The sequence below is a fragment of the Lepidochelys olivacea genome (genome assembly GCF_965140295.1).
Source record: "Lepidochelys olivacea isolate rLepOli2 genome assembly, chromosome: 8".
NCBI lineage: Eukaryota > Metazoa > Chordata > Testudines > Cheloniidae > Lepidochelys > Lepidochelys olivacea.
This window is the reverse complement of record NC_140418.1, coordinates 91581457-91596505: the sequence shown is the minus strand read 5'-3', so window position 1 is coordinate 91596505 and position 15049 is coordinate 91581457. Positions and strand designations below refer to the sequence as shown.

The following is a 15049-nucleotide window of genomic DNA, read 5'->3' as shown; positions in this document are numbered from 1 at the left end:
GGGTTGGTTTTGACTTTCAAAATCAAAACTAGACAACAGAAGTTACCTTGACCCACCTCTCCTTATAAAGCTGCCCATGGTTTGCTACAATAATTCTGCAAAACATTGTCTGGATGGTCTAAACTCTAAATGGTTAAATATAGCACAGACAGGGGAGTTGCATTTTAAATTCAGCTGAAAAATACCAATACCAAATGTTTGTCATTGGTGGTCCTTATTTCTGAAAGGTGTTTGCTCAGTAACAGGCAGCCATCAAGAAAATCTTCTGAGGGTTTGCATCTAAAAAGGAAAATACTCTTATAAATCCATTGTAAGAGAGAACTAGTGCACTCTGAACTGGGAAGATAACTTGCAGTGTGTATCTTTAGGCCCCAATGCTGCAAACAAACAATTATGCATGTTGTTCCATTGACTTTGATAGGTTTGTGGGCATAAAGTTAAGCATATGCGTAAGTGTTCATAGGACCAGAGCCACAGATTGTACATTTTAAATAGGCAACCAAATGTCTTTTATATTTACAAATAACCAGTTTAACAAAAATTCATGCAAAAGCAATTTTATTCCCGGATCTTCCAGGAAATCCACTATAGTAACAATCAGATGCATCCGATGAAGTGAGCTGTAGCTCACGAAAGCTTATGCTCAAATAAATTGGTTAGTCTCTAAGGTGCCACAAGTACTCCTTTTCTTTTTAATTAAATGTCTGTTGGGACAAAATTAGAAGATGAGAAACTTTGGATTCTGTAGTAACCTGAAGAAAATATGTAGCTGTTTAAAGCCTGCTCAAGTGCTCACATAAGTCAATGGGAGTTTTTCCATTGACTTTAATTGACATTGCATCTGGTCCTAAACCAGTACATGACAGGTTGTGATGATGTGTGGATAGCTCTAGAGTATGGTACAGAAGTTCCCATTGATACACTGATTTTCACAACATGAATATTCTAATGTCTAGGCATGTGGTTGGAAAATTGACATATATGGCAAATGTGCAATTGTAACATGCTTTTTGCAGGGAAAAATATAAGGACTGAAAGCCCTGTTTTAGTAATTTTAGTTTGAGTTATCTCTCCATGAAAAGCACAGATCTCTCTAAAAAGTTTAATGAAATGAGAACTTAAGACAAAGCAATGGGTCCAGCAATATTATCCTACTGTATCTGCATCATTATAATAACCTAGCCACACAGGTACTGCATGACTCAGAATCAGTCACTTATATTGCTTCTTTCTCTCAAAACGTATTAATAACTTTGCTGCTAACAAAGTGACTGCAGTCTTCCACTGAAACTTGGAACCAAAAATCACAATTTTCCATTGTTCATTAGTCAACATCACTAATATGGTGCATTAGCATGTTTATCTGATTACCTGTCAGTCTTGGGTTGAGCGCTAGCCATTGTTATTTCTTCCAGTTCCTGTGGCTCATTGTCTCTATGGGTAGTGCTCTGGGAGACTCCAGTTGAGGCATGTGTGTTTTCACGGGCAGCTTTCACCTGTCTGTGTTCTAAACTGTCATACTTCCTCTCCATCTCGCTGTCAGAATTTCCTTCCGATGAGCTATCTTCACAGCTGGTGTCTTCACTTGACGTCGTTTCATAACTAATTGAGGACACCAGATATTATTCCCTTTTCCTTCCCCCTCAGCAACTACAGGGCCTTTGCCAATACCCATTGAAGACACCCAATGACTCCAATGGGCCTTGGATGATGCCCATAGTGACATGCATGTTAGACACAGTAAAAATATGTCAATATGAGAGGTTGGCACCAAACCTAAACCATAGATCCAGACCCCAACTTTGAGGTTCAAACCTACTACACAGGAACTCTGGGTTCAATTTTTAGTCGTCTTGTTTCCCAGGCCAATGGGAGTGCTACAGAAGCATTTTGCTGCTAAAATTAGGGATAGGGAACATCTCCACCTTGGCTAATTTAAGAGCAGTGGTGTTAATATGTTACATGTATATGGTGCCTTTTGCTCCAAAGGATCCCAAAACGTTTCACAGACGGAAGCTCAGATTCTGATTTTTTGTTTATGTCGAGTGCCACCTTCCTCCACAAGTAATTCCATTGATTTCTATGACTACTTGTGAAATAGGTACTACTCAGCATGAGCAAGGCTAACAGAATCTCACCCCCTGAACTGCAGTGACTTCTGGGGTAAACAACAGCACATGTAAGTGCAGGGAGAGAAATCAAGGATCAAGTTCACATGCATAAGTCCATGCCCATTGAGGGGAAAATATAAATCTTTCAGCATAAATAAAAATCAGCAGAAGAATTCTTCAACTGAGTCACTTCTGTTGGCATTTTGTAATTGTTCCTTGGGTGATCATTTTTTAAAATAGTTATAATACTCAACTATCACTCACACACAAATAGGCATCTTTTCATGGGCAAGACGTGAATTAGAACTCCTTGGTTTGTACACCTATACATATTGTGTGGGCACAACTTAACAAGCTATTTTTGAAAACTGGGCCCACGATGACCTGATTAATGTATGGGACACTTTTAATTATAGCATATTCTATTTGCAGTCCCTTTGGACAAATTATCCAATTATTTCTACTGCTTGAGGCAAGAAACCTGAAGCAACAGTTGGTAGACTTCCGCACTTATATGAAAAGAACAACATTCTCTTCATAGTTTCATTCCGCTTTTCACTTGTAAGGCTCAGGAGATGACACTGCTATTAGATGAGGATCCATACCTGTACACATTCATGTATCAAATATGTAACTTCATGATTTAAATCTTTAAGCGCCTGGCTTTTGATGATTGGCTGCTGAAGCAGCAGCTTTTCCCCATAACTGATCTTTAATTTATCCCAGTAAGGTGACAATTTGCATACAGGCAAATGCATATCTCTTCTAGAGCAAGCCCAACTACAACCTACATTAATTTTATTCACTTCAAAAGGAGTGCCTACTTATACTTTCTTTTTTAAGTGCTCCTGAAAGCTTCCAGAGTGTCGACACTGGAAACAGATGCCAATTAATCAGCAGAACAGGGGGCAAAGGGGTAAGATTCCATCATGCTGCCCAAACAATGTGCCTCAGACCTTGCCCAGAAAGACCATTTCTAGGGTAAAATGCCATTTTGTCTCAATTCAATCCTTGGCCTCTCTGCTGAGACTCTCAGCAAAGATGTTGATTCATACCAGCTTGAGAGATATGACTGGCAAAAGGCTAATGTAGTGTCCATCTTTTAAAAAGGGAAAAAGGAGGATCCTGGGAACTACAGGCCAGTCAGCCTCACCTCAGTCCCTAGAAATATCATGGAGCAGGTCCTCAAGGAATCAATTCTGAAGCACTTAGAGGAGAGGAAAGTGATCAGCAACAGTCAGCATGGATTCACCAAGGGCAAGTCATGCCTGACTAATTTAATTGCCTTCTATGAAGAGATAACTGGCTCTGTGGATGAGGGGAAAGCAGTGGACATGTTGTTCCTTGACTTTAGCAAAGCTTTTGACATGGTCTCCCACAGTATTCTTGCCAGCAAGTTAAAGAAGTATGGGCTGGATGAATGGATTATAAGGTGGATAGAAAGCTGGCTAGATTGTCCGGGCTCAACGGGTGGTGATCAATGGCTCCATGTCTAGTTGGTAGCGAGTATCAAGTGGAGTGCCCCGGGGGTCGGTCCTTGGGCCAATTTTGTTCAATATCTTCATTAATGATCTGGAGGATGGTGTGGATTGCACCCTCAGCAAGTTTGCAGATGACACTAAACTGGGAGGAGAGGTAGATTCGCTGGAGGGTAGGGATAGGATACAGAGGGGCCTGGACAAATTAGAGAATTGGGCCACGAGAAATCTGATGAGATTCAACAAGGACAAGTGCAGAGTCCTGCACTTAGGACGGAAGAATCCCATGCACCACTACAGACTGGGGACCGAATGGCTAGGCAGCAGTTCTGCAGAAAAGGACCTAGGAGTTACAGTGGATGAGAAACTGGATATGAGTCAACAGTGTGCCCTTGTTGCCAAGAAGGCTAACGACATTTTGGGCTGTATAAATAGGGGCATTACCAGCAGATCGAGGGACGTGATCGTTCCCCTCTATTCGACATTGGTGAGGCCTCATCTGGAGTACTGTGTCCAGTTTTGGGCCCCACGCTACAAGAAGGATGTGGAAAAATTGGAAAACATCCAGCAGAGGGCAACAAAAATGATTAGAGGACTGAACAACATGACTTATGAGGAGAGGCTGAGGGATCTGGGATTGTTTAGTCTGCGGAAGAGAAGAATGAGGGGGGATTTGATAGCTGCTTTCAGCTACCTGAAAGGGGGTTCCAAAGAGGATGGATCTAGACTATTCTCAGTGGTAGCAGATGACAGAGGAGTAATGGTCTCAAGTTGCAGTGGGGGAGTTTTAGATTGGATATTAGGAAAAACTTTTTCACTAGGAGGGTGGTGAAACACTAGAATGCATTACCTAGGGAGGTGGTGGAATCTCCTTCCTTAGAAGTTTTTAAGGTCAGGCTTGACACAGCCCTGGCTGGGATGATTTAGTTGGGGATTGGTCCTGCTTTGAGCTGGGGGTTGGACTAGATGACCACCTGAGGTCTCTTCCAACCCTGATATTCTATGATTCTATTACTTTAGTCCACAAGAAATTCAGCTGAGTTCACGAATGCATTACTCTTATGATGGTCATGGATTTTGCTGAGTGCAAATTAGATTGGATGTAACTGTGAAAAATTCCATATTGCAATTTCTATCTATCTTATATACTTATGGGGCCCGCGCTAATGTAGTATCAGAATGCCTCAGAATCTTTTAATGTAGTTATCCTCACAATATCCCTGTGAGGTAGGGAAGTACTATCCCCATTTTGCAGTTGCAGAACTGAGGCAGAGAGAGATTAAGTGACTTGCCCAACATCACAGAGGAAACCAATGACAGTGCAGGGAATTAAACCTGGATCCCCCAGGATCCAGGTGAATGCCTCAACAACTGGAACATCCTTTCTTTCAGTACCTGACTTACCTGCTAGTGTAGAGCCTCATCCATCTCCCACTGCAATCAACTGAAGAACTCTCATTTACTTGAGCAGGAATTGGATCAGACTCTGAGTTTCCAAGCTGATAATAATGGAAATATATTACATATATAGGTCTCCGTTCAGTTCTTAGTGAACAAGTGTTCACATAATCCCCACTCCTATCACAGCACTAACTGGCACTTTTGTTGGCTGTCGTTATAGAGAGACCAAGGACTGAATAGGCATAGATAGAACTTCTTCTAGGCCAATACTGAGCCACTTTTGATGGCAGGTTGTGGCTGCCTGGCCAGTACAGACTTGATGCAAGTTAATGGAAAGATTCCCAATGACTTTGAGGTTTTGGATCAAGTCCTAAATGACCTGTGAGCAGACGACTTGAGTCTTCAAGGATGTCAATCCAGTACCATTCATTATTTCTGTAAAGTACCAATGTCCCAGTCTTTCCCATCAGGTTTTACTGCAGAGTTATCGATATTAGACTGAAGAAGGGATAAAAGAGATGACATTGCAAATGGCCTTTTAATTAAAGATTTGGGGAGGGGAGGATTATATTTCCTGAGAGAGACAGATGAGGATAATACTGTACGTGAAAAGGCAGTTTTATCTTCTTAACAGATGCTTACCCACCATTTACCCCAACAAACTGAAGATTCTTTTTGGTCCCATTACCTCCTGCATGGAAACCATAACCTTTCTTTTTCATGATTGATTTAAGACTTGTGGTTGGCGAGATTTCTAGCAAAATACAAAATCACAGATTAAGAAAGTATCTATGTTGTCATAATTGTTAGTCTCAACTTTATTGTATGCCTGGAACAAACTACAGAGCGTAAGCACAATTATGTCACACTTATCTAGGTATCTTAGGTTTCTGTTACATGTTACCTTATGAACGACCTTATATACCTTACAGAACTGCAGAGGCAGGTGTATATAGTCGAGATCTGGGCTGCCACCATTAAAACAAGGACGGAGATCTGACACACATCTATAAATGACTTTGTAAGTATCTGCATCTTGTCCTAATATTAAGTAGGCTTTACTGGTATAATAATGTTCTGCTACAACCCCTTAACTAGGTCTTTTTGCACTTTCAATATTGATGTTGTCATTGAAATTCATGCTAGTGTCCTTGGTAACATTCTTAGTGTCAGCCTTCTATACAACACTACAGAAATGAATTACTGCACCTGAATTCACATCCTCTCATGTTATATTGCTTGAAAATAGAAGCCTTGGATTCAATTACACTAATACCCCCTCTGGCAGTGTAGAGGAAACAATGTAAATGAGGATCAGGTCCCAAAAGAATAAAATAACCTAATTTGACATGGAATATTTATTAGTTATTTATCTTAAAGGGCACAGGTCTTTTTAAATACCATGGTCCACATCCTGGTGTGAACTGGCATAGCTCCATTGAAGTTAATGCTGATTTACACCAGATAAAGATCTGGCCATGTGTTCACTAATGAAGTGCAGAATCATAAAACCCAATTAAGAAAAGCTATGAGCAACTTTATCTGACAGACCAGTCCCTCTCAGTAGCATAAGGGAACTTCGAAAAGTTCAGATTGTGTGTAAAACTTCAAGTGTTACACCATGCTATAAAGATTACCTCTCTCATCTATACTTAAGGAAACACAAAGAGCCTGTTTCTGATCTCACTGACACTGGCTCTACATTGATGTAACACCATTGACTTCAGCGAGGTTTCTCCTGATTGATGCTGGTGCAAGTGAGAGGAGAATCGGCCCAGATACTTTTAGACCTGTGCCAATGTTATTTACCCAGCTGTTGATATTGCGTATTCGAATTCTCCTTATCTGATGGTGCTTGGGTAGAATAGGCAGATAACAGCAAGTTTAAGGAATTAACTATCTGATTCTGGATGGAACTAAGCTTCGATGCAGGGTGTTTAATAGCGCTTGCTAACTCTGGATATCCGTGCTCCAAGCACGTCCACTGCTCTTGCAAAAGCTCCTGGATTTTTTTAACATATTGGCTTATGGGATCATCTGCAGAGGAATCTTCTTGTTCTGTACGGTTTTCCTCCTCAATCAGATCTTGCTTTACAACCCTGGCAAAAACTGGTTTATTTCCACCTGGTTTATTTCCATTCGAGTCAGCTCTTCCTGTTCTTGAACAGCTTTCTCCAATCAGAGAGCTTGCAGCACAAGACTGTCTGTCATAGCTGTTTCTTTGATTTTGACAGTCATCATTGATCTGTTCATCAATCTTCAGCTCAGTGAAGCATGGTGTAAAGACAAGGGGTTCAGTGTCAATTCCAGTTCCTTTCTGTTTGGCAAGAAGTGTAGCCCCTTCCTCTCTGACACCAGTGTGAACATCTGCCAACCCCTGATCCGTATGAACAGGCATTCTTCTTAACTCCTTAACCTGCAAGTTCACGTTGTCCACTCCATAGGTACCACATCCTACAGATTCTGTAGCGACTGGAATATTAACATTGACACCCTTGTCATAGGCCTCCTTAAATGTGTTTGCTTGCATGAGTTCAGTGTTCACTGCAGCATCATGGTACTGCAGGACATTTCCATCCTGCTTGGATGGTTCCGTTTCTTTGGTGTTTTCCTGACAAAGCTTCTCTTCCAGTTGAGCTTTGGCGCTTGCCAGTATTTTAATGCTTCTCTCCTTTGCTTTGATCTCACTACCCTGCTGCTTCAGCACTACTCTGATCTGCTCAAGTTCCTCTATTTTGCTCTTTAGTTGCTCCTCCAGAACAGTGATCTGTTGTTTCAGCGCTGTGATCCTGCTGGGATCTACTGTGTCACAAAGCAAAGGTTCAAGATCTGAGTTTTCCTCATTTGCTCTAGCCCAAATGCTTCGAACTTCAGTCTTCTCTGGTGCACTTGGCATGATCTCACTTATGTTTAATTCTGTTATGTCACGGTTCTCATTTTCATGCATAAACTTGGGGGCATTTGATGAGAGTGATTCATCCTTGACTAATTCAGGACATGTATTTGTCTCCGGTGCGCAGCATTCCTCTCCTACACTCTCTGTAACCAGGAGCAGCTCTTGAGCTACGGAATGCTGGCTTTGATGTGGAGATTGGATTTGCATTCTCTCCCTAGGAAGCTCGGGGGGTTGGTGACCCAGCTCAGGGATGGCTTTCACCTGTTGTCCTTTAGGCTGCTCATTTTCCCAGAACACCACTTTGATTTGCTCTTGCACATTCCTTGGCTCTTTGGGGAAATTTAATGTGACACGATCAGAATAGTGTGAATCCAGTGGCTCCTTTGCAGGGCTAAAGGGAATTTCTGTGAAGCTCTTTCCATCACAAGGCTGAGAAAGTGCTGAGGGCTGAGCAGGCTTGGAGCACTGACTTTCCTCTTCTGAACTTTTACTTGGTAGAAGTTTGGCTGGCATGCTGGAAGCCCTTAACAGCTGTGGCCTCCCTCTACAGCTGCCAGGCTCTTCTTCATGGTGGATGACCTCTGCTTGTCTGATTGTCTCTGCTAAAAGGGCCTTTTTTCTATAATTTGGCTCCTCTGCAGTTAAGGATTGTGGTGAGTCATAAGATGTGATGAGACAGGTGGTTTCTTCTGCCCCTAGTGATGCCTTCCTCTGGGCAAATGAGCAGGTTGCAGCCCAGCTCTTATTGGGGGAGGAAGCATATGCATGGGATCTATTCTCAGGCAGGCTGAAATTCCGAGGCAGTGTGCTGAACTTTGGCTGCTTGGCCTTCCTGTGAATGTGAACCCTTTTAATGGTATTTCCTTTTTCAATGTCATCCACATATTTCAGAAAGTCAAGGTCTAAGTGGAAGCCATATGGTGTTTCAACAGAATAAGGGAGACTTCTGGGTTGATCTTTATCCTCATCAGGTTTTGATGGCTGATCGCCAGCTGAAATAAAACGAGACATTAAATTTTAAAAAATAAATTAATTAAAAAAAAATCGAACCATGTTTGCAGCAGAAAAAAAGCGGTCAGCAATGATTTATTTTGCCTCCGCTTTATACCTCTCCCATTCATCTTCCACTCCTCAGGCCCAATCCTTGGCTGTGGCTGAGGAGGCAGTGTGGAGTACGTGGACAGCGAGGGCTGGCTGTACATTGATCCTGTCCTCTGGGGTAGGTTAGAGCAGTCTGAAGGTTGCTCTAATTTTCAGCAACTACCAATGCCTGAAGGAGCCAAAAGGCAGCTGTAGCACAGCTGAGAATCAGGGCTCTCATCACTATGCACAAAATGCTGAAATGCCGGCCAGCTGCCTTCCTAAATCATTATGCAGGGAAAGGGAGAAGGAATGGGTTGTAGTTTGTCATTTGTAATGCTAATGTTGAGTCTGATTAGAGATATAGCCACAGAGCAACACATGCAAATGTATAATCTTGTTTTCTGGAGCTGACTCATGTAATTGTTGCACTGGAATTCGCTAAATCATTATTTTAATTGGCAATTATGTAAATAGCAGGTTTGGTAGGCTGAGCTACAAATATGTCTAAGTATTAAAAAGCTTCCTGATATATAATAAATCCTAATCCTAGTGTATAAGAAATCCAGATATAAGCCAGACGATGGAAACTATTCATGACAATTACATTTGGGTTTTTTTGCAAGTCAGGCAAAGAGACATTGGGTGGCCCTATGGACAAACATTGTCACCCCAGTTGTCCTTTGAAAATAAAGAATACCTCTAAAAGGCAGGGTTGAAATTTTCAAAAGTGACTGGTGATTTTCGATGTCTCACAGTTTGGGTGTCCAATCTGAGGCACTTTAAATGTGTTTCAAACTGTGCACTGAAGAAATGAGGCACCTAGAATCACTAGTTGCTTTTGAAAACATTGGCCAAGGCCCTGAGGCTTGTACAGCACAAAAGGCTGGCACAGATAGGGTTAACCTGTGCAGCTTCATGTAGTCATATCTGTAAATCTGTGTAGAACCACAAAACCCTTTCTAATGTTCATGGATGTTCTTCCAAGAGCACGTCTTTAATTCTTCAGTTCAAGAAAATCCAGCATATTGGAATGTGTTAAATATACAACAGCCAATTTGTTCCATATGTAATCAAATATGCAGAGTTGCAGCAGTCAATACAGAACCTTACAGTGAATATCAGCAACTCTCATGAAAGTAGATGCTAAAATCAGACTTTTCAGTTGTCTCTCCTAATGATGGACATCTTTCAACTTAGACTCAAATTGACCTCTACCCCATTCAAATCTGGTGTGCTCTCATTTTCATGACTGTAAGTCATTTTTATGATTTTACCTTTCTGATGTGTCTGAACAAAATGTAACTTATTTATGTATTTCCCTAAAGAACACTATATCAATTTAAACTTCCTGTACCGATGACACATCCCTGTCCTTCATTCTGGTTATTTGGTCTAGCATTGTGTCCTATATAAGGTGCTTGGCAAGTTGATAGAATAGATAGAACTAATAATAAAATCCACAGCCCATAAAATTCATAGGCCCAAAATTTCAAAGTAGGGTGTCTAAAGTTAAGCACCTATAATCCAATTTCAGGAACAAAATAAACGGCCTGATTTTGAAATGTGAACCCATGAAGTTGTGGTGAGTTAGGACTGCTAAGAACCTCTGAAAATCAGGCCACTGATTTAAATAGGGGTATTGGTGCCTAACTATAGTTACCCAAGACTGAAAATGTTTGAGAATTCTTCCCTTTGCCACTGCCCTTGTGAAGCAGTCTTGCAGGGACTGGTGAGAATTTGGCAAAGATATAGACCCTTTCGTCTCAAAGTTTCCCCAAGCCCTTTATACAAACAGCACCACTGAAATGCAGCCACCACTGCAGAGGAAGCCAGCACACTGGAAATAGTGGAATGAGGAAGGAAAATTTAGTGTAAAGTGACACCCAGGCAAAGCCCTACTTCTCTTATGAAAAGTAGAAGGGAATCCTTAGCGTCCATACAGAACACACAAGACCTTTGTCTTTAAGATCTTCTCTGAAAGCCCCATACACAGTGCTTGAAACTCCACTGTAAACAATAGAATGATCACACTTATTCTCCACTACAGTAATCACAAATCAGAGCAAAATGAGAATGCATTGTGTGTGTCATGAACTATGCACAAACCTTGCCTATTTTCATTGTTGGAAAACATGTCTCCATACAGTGAGCAGAGCATGAATTATTTACTGTGTAAACAAAATACCTTGGTTTAATATTTTTTAAATGATACAAGAGTTCCATTCAACAGCGTTTAAGTAAAAACAGTCTCCATACCATCTGCTTTCTCCATTTCTCCAGGTATATTTCACAATGTGGAATGTGGTCCAGGCTGTCAGTTAAACATCATCCAACGAGTCAATAAGACTTTGTGCACCTAAAAAAATTAAAAGGCCATTTAGACAAAGTTCCCGTATTTATTTCAAAGCCCAAGTACACCACGCCCCATCCATGTTCAAGGGCTTCCATCTAGCTGTAGGAAACTCCTCAGTGAGCCAGAATGGCCACTGCTGAACACTGTGATTTTTAAAAAAAAATCTTTTTGGTACAACAAAAGTCAGGTCCTTCAGGGAGTATAGTTGACGTTAGTGACTGTTGTTGCAGTACCTTGCCTCTTACTTCAAGTATTCTGCAGCCAGACCATGTACAGAAAACATTTTCAAGAATATTTAAATCAATATTTTCTCTTCTAGTGGTAACAATTCCTGCTTCCTTGACACATCACAATGAGATGCTGCTTTAATTAGCTGTTAGCCGGGGATCTGTAGTAGATGGTATATGAACTCTTTACCCAAAATACATTGGTTACTAGGAGATATAGTCTGTAATTTATATACTGTCTGATATTTCATTTCCTGATGAAAAGAGCAAGGGGTATAGGCTACATAGAGTGGTGGCTTGTTTGTCATTTCTTTGCTTAAAGCAGCCAAAGATTCAAAACTGATACTAAATATCTTTAAACCAAACCCCATTATTTCAGTGTGTGATTGATCATATTAAAATAATCCTTCAGCTAAATGACTAAAACACAGTTGTGCTTTTTGTAGGAACATATAACTCCATCTGTCTCTTCGACTCAGGCTTGTGATTGTCAGGAACATGATCATCATCCTTCAACACCCCCTCCCCCCCTCATTTCCTGATTCTAGGTGATGGCGTATAGGATTACATGGATCTCAAGAGGACTGTGGATGTTGGGACTGAGGACACCCAAGGCAAGTCTCATGGGAAGCCCCTACTTCTTCTATGCCTGGTGACTGGATTCTAAAGAGGTCAAGGCAACTGGAGCTCATCAGGCAACCAAGCCCGCTAGTGTATATACCAGACAGGAAAAGAAGGTCAGGGCTAGAATGGGAGGATGATTTCCCAGCTTACAGGAGGAGCCTGTGGGTCCCTCATGTTTTTTGAGGTGGGTTTGTAACCTCAAAGAGAGAACTTTCTTTAAGATCTGGGTTTGTCCTTGGAAAGAGAGGCAGGGAGGACCTGCCCAGTGCAGGCTGGAAATCCACCTTCTGCTGCTCCCAGGGCTAGAACCTTGCTAGAACTACGAGAGTGCAGCCTTGACCCCAATGCACCAAGTCTCTAATGAGGTTGAAGGCTTGAAGAGCCCTGACCTCAGTTCCCACTCTGATCAACATTGGAAAAACTCTGGTTTCAGCCTACTGCCCCGGCCCCCACCCGAACCTCTCTGCAGCAGGCAGTCCCTCAGGGTGCCCAAAATATTTTTCCTGGGCTGCTCTCTTTTTTGAACTCTTTGATCTCTCACCCATGCCTGTGCACAAGAGAGCAGAAAAAAGGTGCATGAATTGCAAGGTCACAAGAGCCAGAAGGGAAGGAGGCAGCCAACCCTGGAGAGCTGAACTACTGGAGAAATTCCCCCAGCCCGTGGCATAAAACAGACTGACACCTGTGGGAGAGCAAAGAGCTGTTCAATAATGTTCAGTTTCAGAAGCTGCTGAGGGTGGAGACTCACTCAGTGCACACACTCTAGACCAATTATGTGGGGGAAGGGCAGATAACTAGTCACGAACCGCCCTCATCTCATTACCCCTATTGGCAGAAGTGGGGGAGGAGAGGGAGATGCCACCTGATTGTTTTCCATTTCCGCTGCTGCCCTCTTCAGCACCATTCCCCAGGTATGCCCTGCCTCATTTCCCCCTCTGTGCGTCCAGCTCCTGGCACCTCGGCTGCTGCAGTTCCTTACTCTGCGTCTGACTCCAGCATGCTCAGAATTCCTCTGCCACCTGCTCAAAAGTGCAAAGAAGTGCAATCAACTTAAACCCCCATTCCTAGCCAGCTCCGCTGACTATCCATTCATTCAGGAGCCAATTCAAATTGCTGTTGGTCCACATACCAAGCCCCTTGCTCACCTTTTAACTCTTAAAGTTTCGCCTAAGGAAGGACTTCCGCATTTGGCCCATAGTATTAAAACCCTCCATGGACTTGCCCCAGCCACATTCATTGGCCTTTATCCCTCACTGTGTCAGTCACTCCACTTATCTAGTATTGGTCTCTTCTCTGCTCCTCCACACAATCTCATCATGGTTAGTACAAGAGACTTCTTCTCTGCAGCCTTCCTATGTCTGTCCACGTCTTCATTTAAATGTTCAGCTGAAACCATAGCTTGTCTTAATTCTCCATTCTTTATCCCTTAAATGCCTCTCTTCCTCTGAGATTGGTTTGAATTTTAACCTAATTTATTTCTGTTTTAATTTTTAGAAAAGCTGCCCCAAAATGGGACAGATGCTGCTGGTATGTAAGTTTTAAAACGTTGAAATGAAGTGCTTAGATTATAGAGCTTTCCAATAAAGACATGAGAGAAAATGACATTAAACTTTGCTGCGTTGCCCATTTTAAATTATGAAAATATTTTTATGAAACCACAACTACCTGGTAAGAAACTAATTACCGCATTAAACAAGTGTGGTCTCTGCATCTGGGTGTGATGGAGTCTTCCAAAAGATATTTCTCTAAAGAGAACATTAACATGATCCTAAGGTTACTACCTTAAACACAGGTTTCAGAGTAGCAGCCGTGTTACTTTCGCAAAAAAGAAAAGGAGCTACAGTTTATGCTCAAATAAATTCGTTAGTCTCTAAGGTCCCACAAGTACTCCTTTTCTTTTTACCTTATACACAATTATAACTGGATAGTAACACAGAAACCTGGCAGACTAGTCATTTGCTTACCCAGCTTAATCCTACAGAACCAGTCAGAACCACATGTTTATGATCGATTTCAACCAATACACTCCTAAGATATTCCCAGGCTAACTCCATTTTGTACATGAAAGGCAGTTTCTCCTGCTTTTCCTCATGAATAAACAGCGTGTGCCAAAATTAACATTAGTCACTTTCTCCAATGTTTTTATTTTACTTTTCCAATTACAGTCAGTTGCACAATGATTATGGATTCCAGCCACCATCTGACCAGTTATATTTCACTCTTCCAGGTCATTTACAAAGAAAAAAAATCCAATCAATACGAGGGTTTTAATATCTAGATAATTACACCTAATTGATTCATTTACGACTTGGCTCAGTTCCAACTTTCCAGTCATAAAATTGAAATTTTGGCTAATCTATTTCAAAATTACCTCATAAAATGACTTCTGCATGGCCCCTACCAGCTTGTAGACGTACTTCAGGTGCCTCCAGTGTAGTTTATACATGGTTCTGATGGCTGACTGCCAAAAATATGGGTCCTATTACCCCTAGTATCCAAACCAATATTCTTCCATGACTGGCTACAATGAAAACTAGATCAGAGTGAATAATTTCATCAGAATACATGGACAAATTATCCTGTCATCTCTCATAAGAGGTTCAAACAGTCTCAAATTTGATTCTACATTTTTTTGTTTTTAACAATAAACCAAATAAGACAACACCAAAAAGATATTTAATTTCTACTTAAGAAGGAACCAAATACCAGACAGGATGATAAAGTACAACAAGGTCTCACCACAGCCTAATGTTGTCTCTGATGGGAGACTAGGGAATGAAAAATGACTCCCACATACCACTTTGTTCCCTGCTCCCATACATAACTTTAGGGAAGCCTGAGTGTGAGGAGACAAGCTGCCAGCTGGTGGGATCAGT

The 15049-nt window shown here is 41.6% G+C and overlaps 1 protein-coding gene across 10 annotated transcripts in view; it reads right to left on the bottom strand.

Annotated features, from left to right (window-relative positions):
• The window catches only part of KANK4 (KN motif and ankyrin repeat domains 4), a 56279-nt gene that overhangs the window by 20687 nt on the left and 20543 nt on the right, over positions 1-15049 (bottom strand). For 5 of the 10 annotated variants that reach the window (XM_084636851.1, XM_084636852.1, XM_084636854.1 and 2 more), the window contains exons 2-7: positions 13036-13192; positions 11226-11325; positions 6800-8878; positions 5633-5744; positions 1372-1602; positions 192-279 (exon numbers count right to left, since the gene is read on the bottom strand). In XM_084636851.1, the coding sequence (XP_084492977.1) occupies positions 192-279; positions 1372-1602; positions 5633-5744; positions 6800-8878; positions 11226-11241 (2526 nt within the window). In that variant the 5' untranslated portion in view covers positions 11242-11325; positions 13036-13192. Of the gene's footprint in view, positions 1-191; positions 280-1371; positions 1603-5632; positions 5745-6799; positions 8879-11225; positions 11326-12996; positions 13193-15049 lie in introns of all 10 variants that reach the window. The other 5 variants (XM_084636855.1, XM_084636858.1, XM_084636850.1 and 2 more) reach the window with 2 other exon arrangements.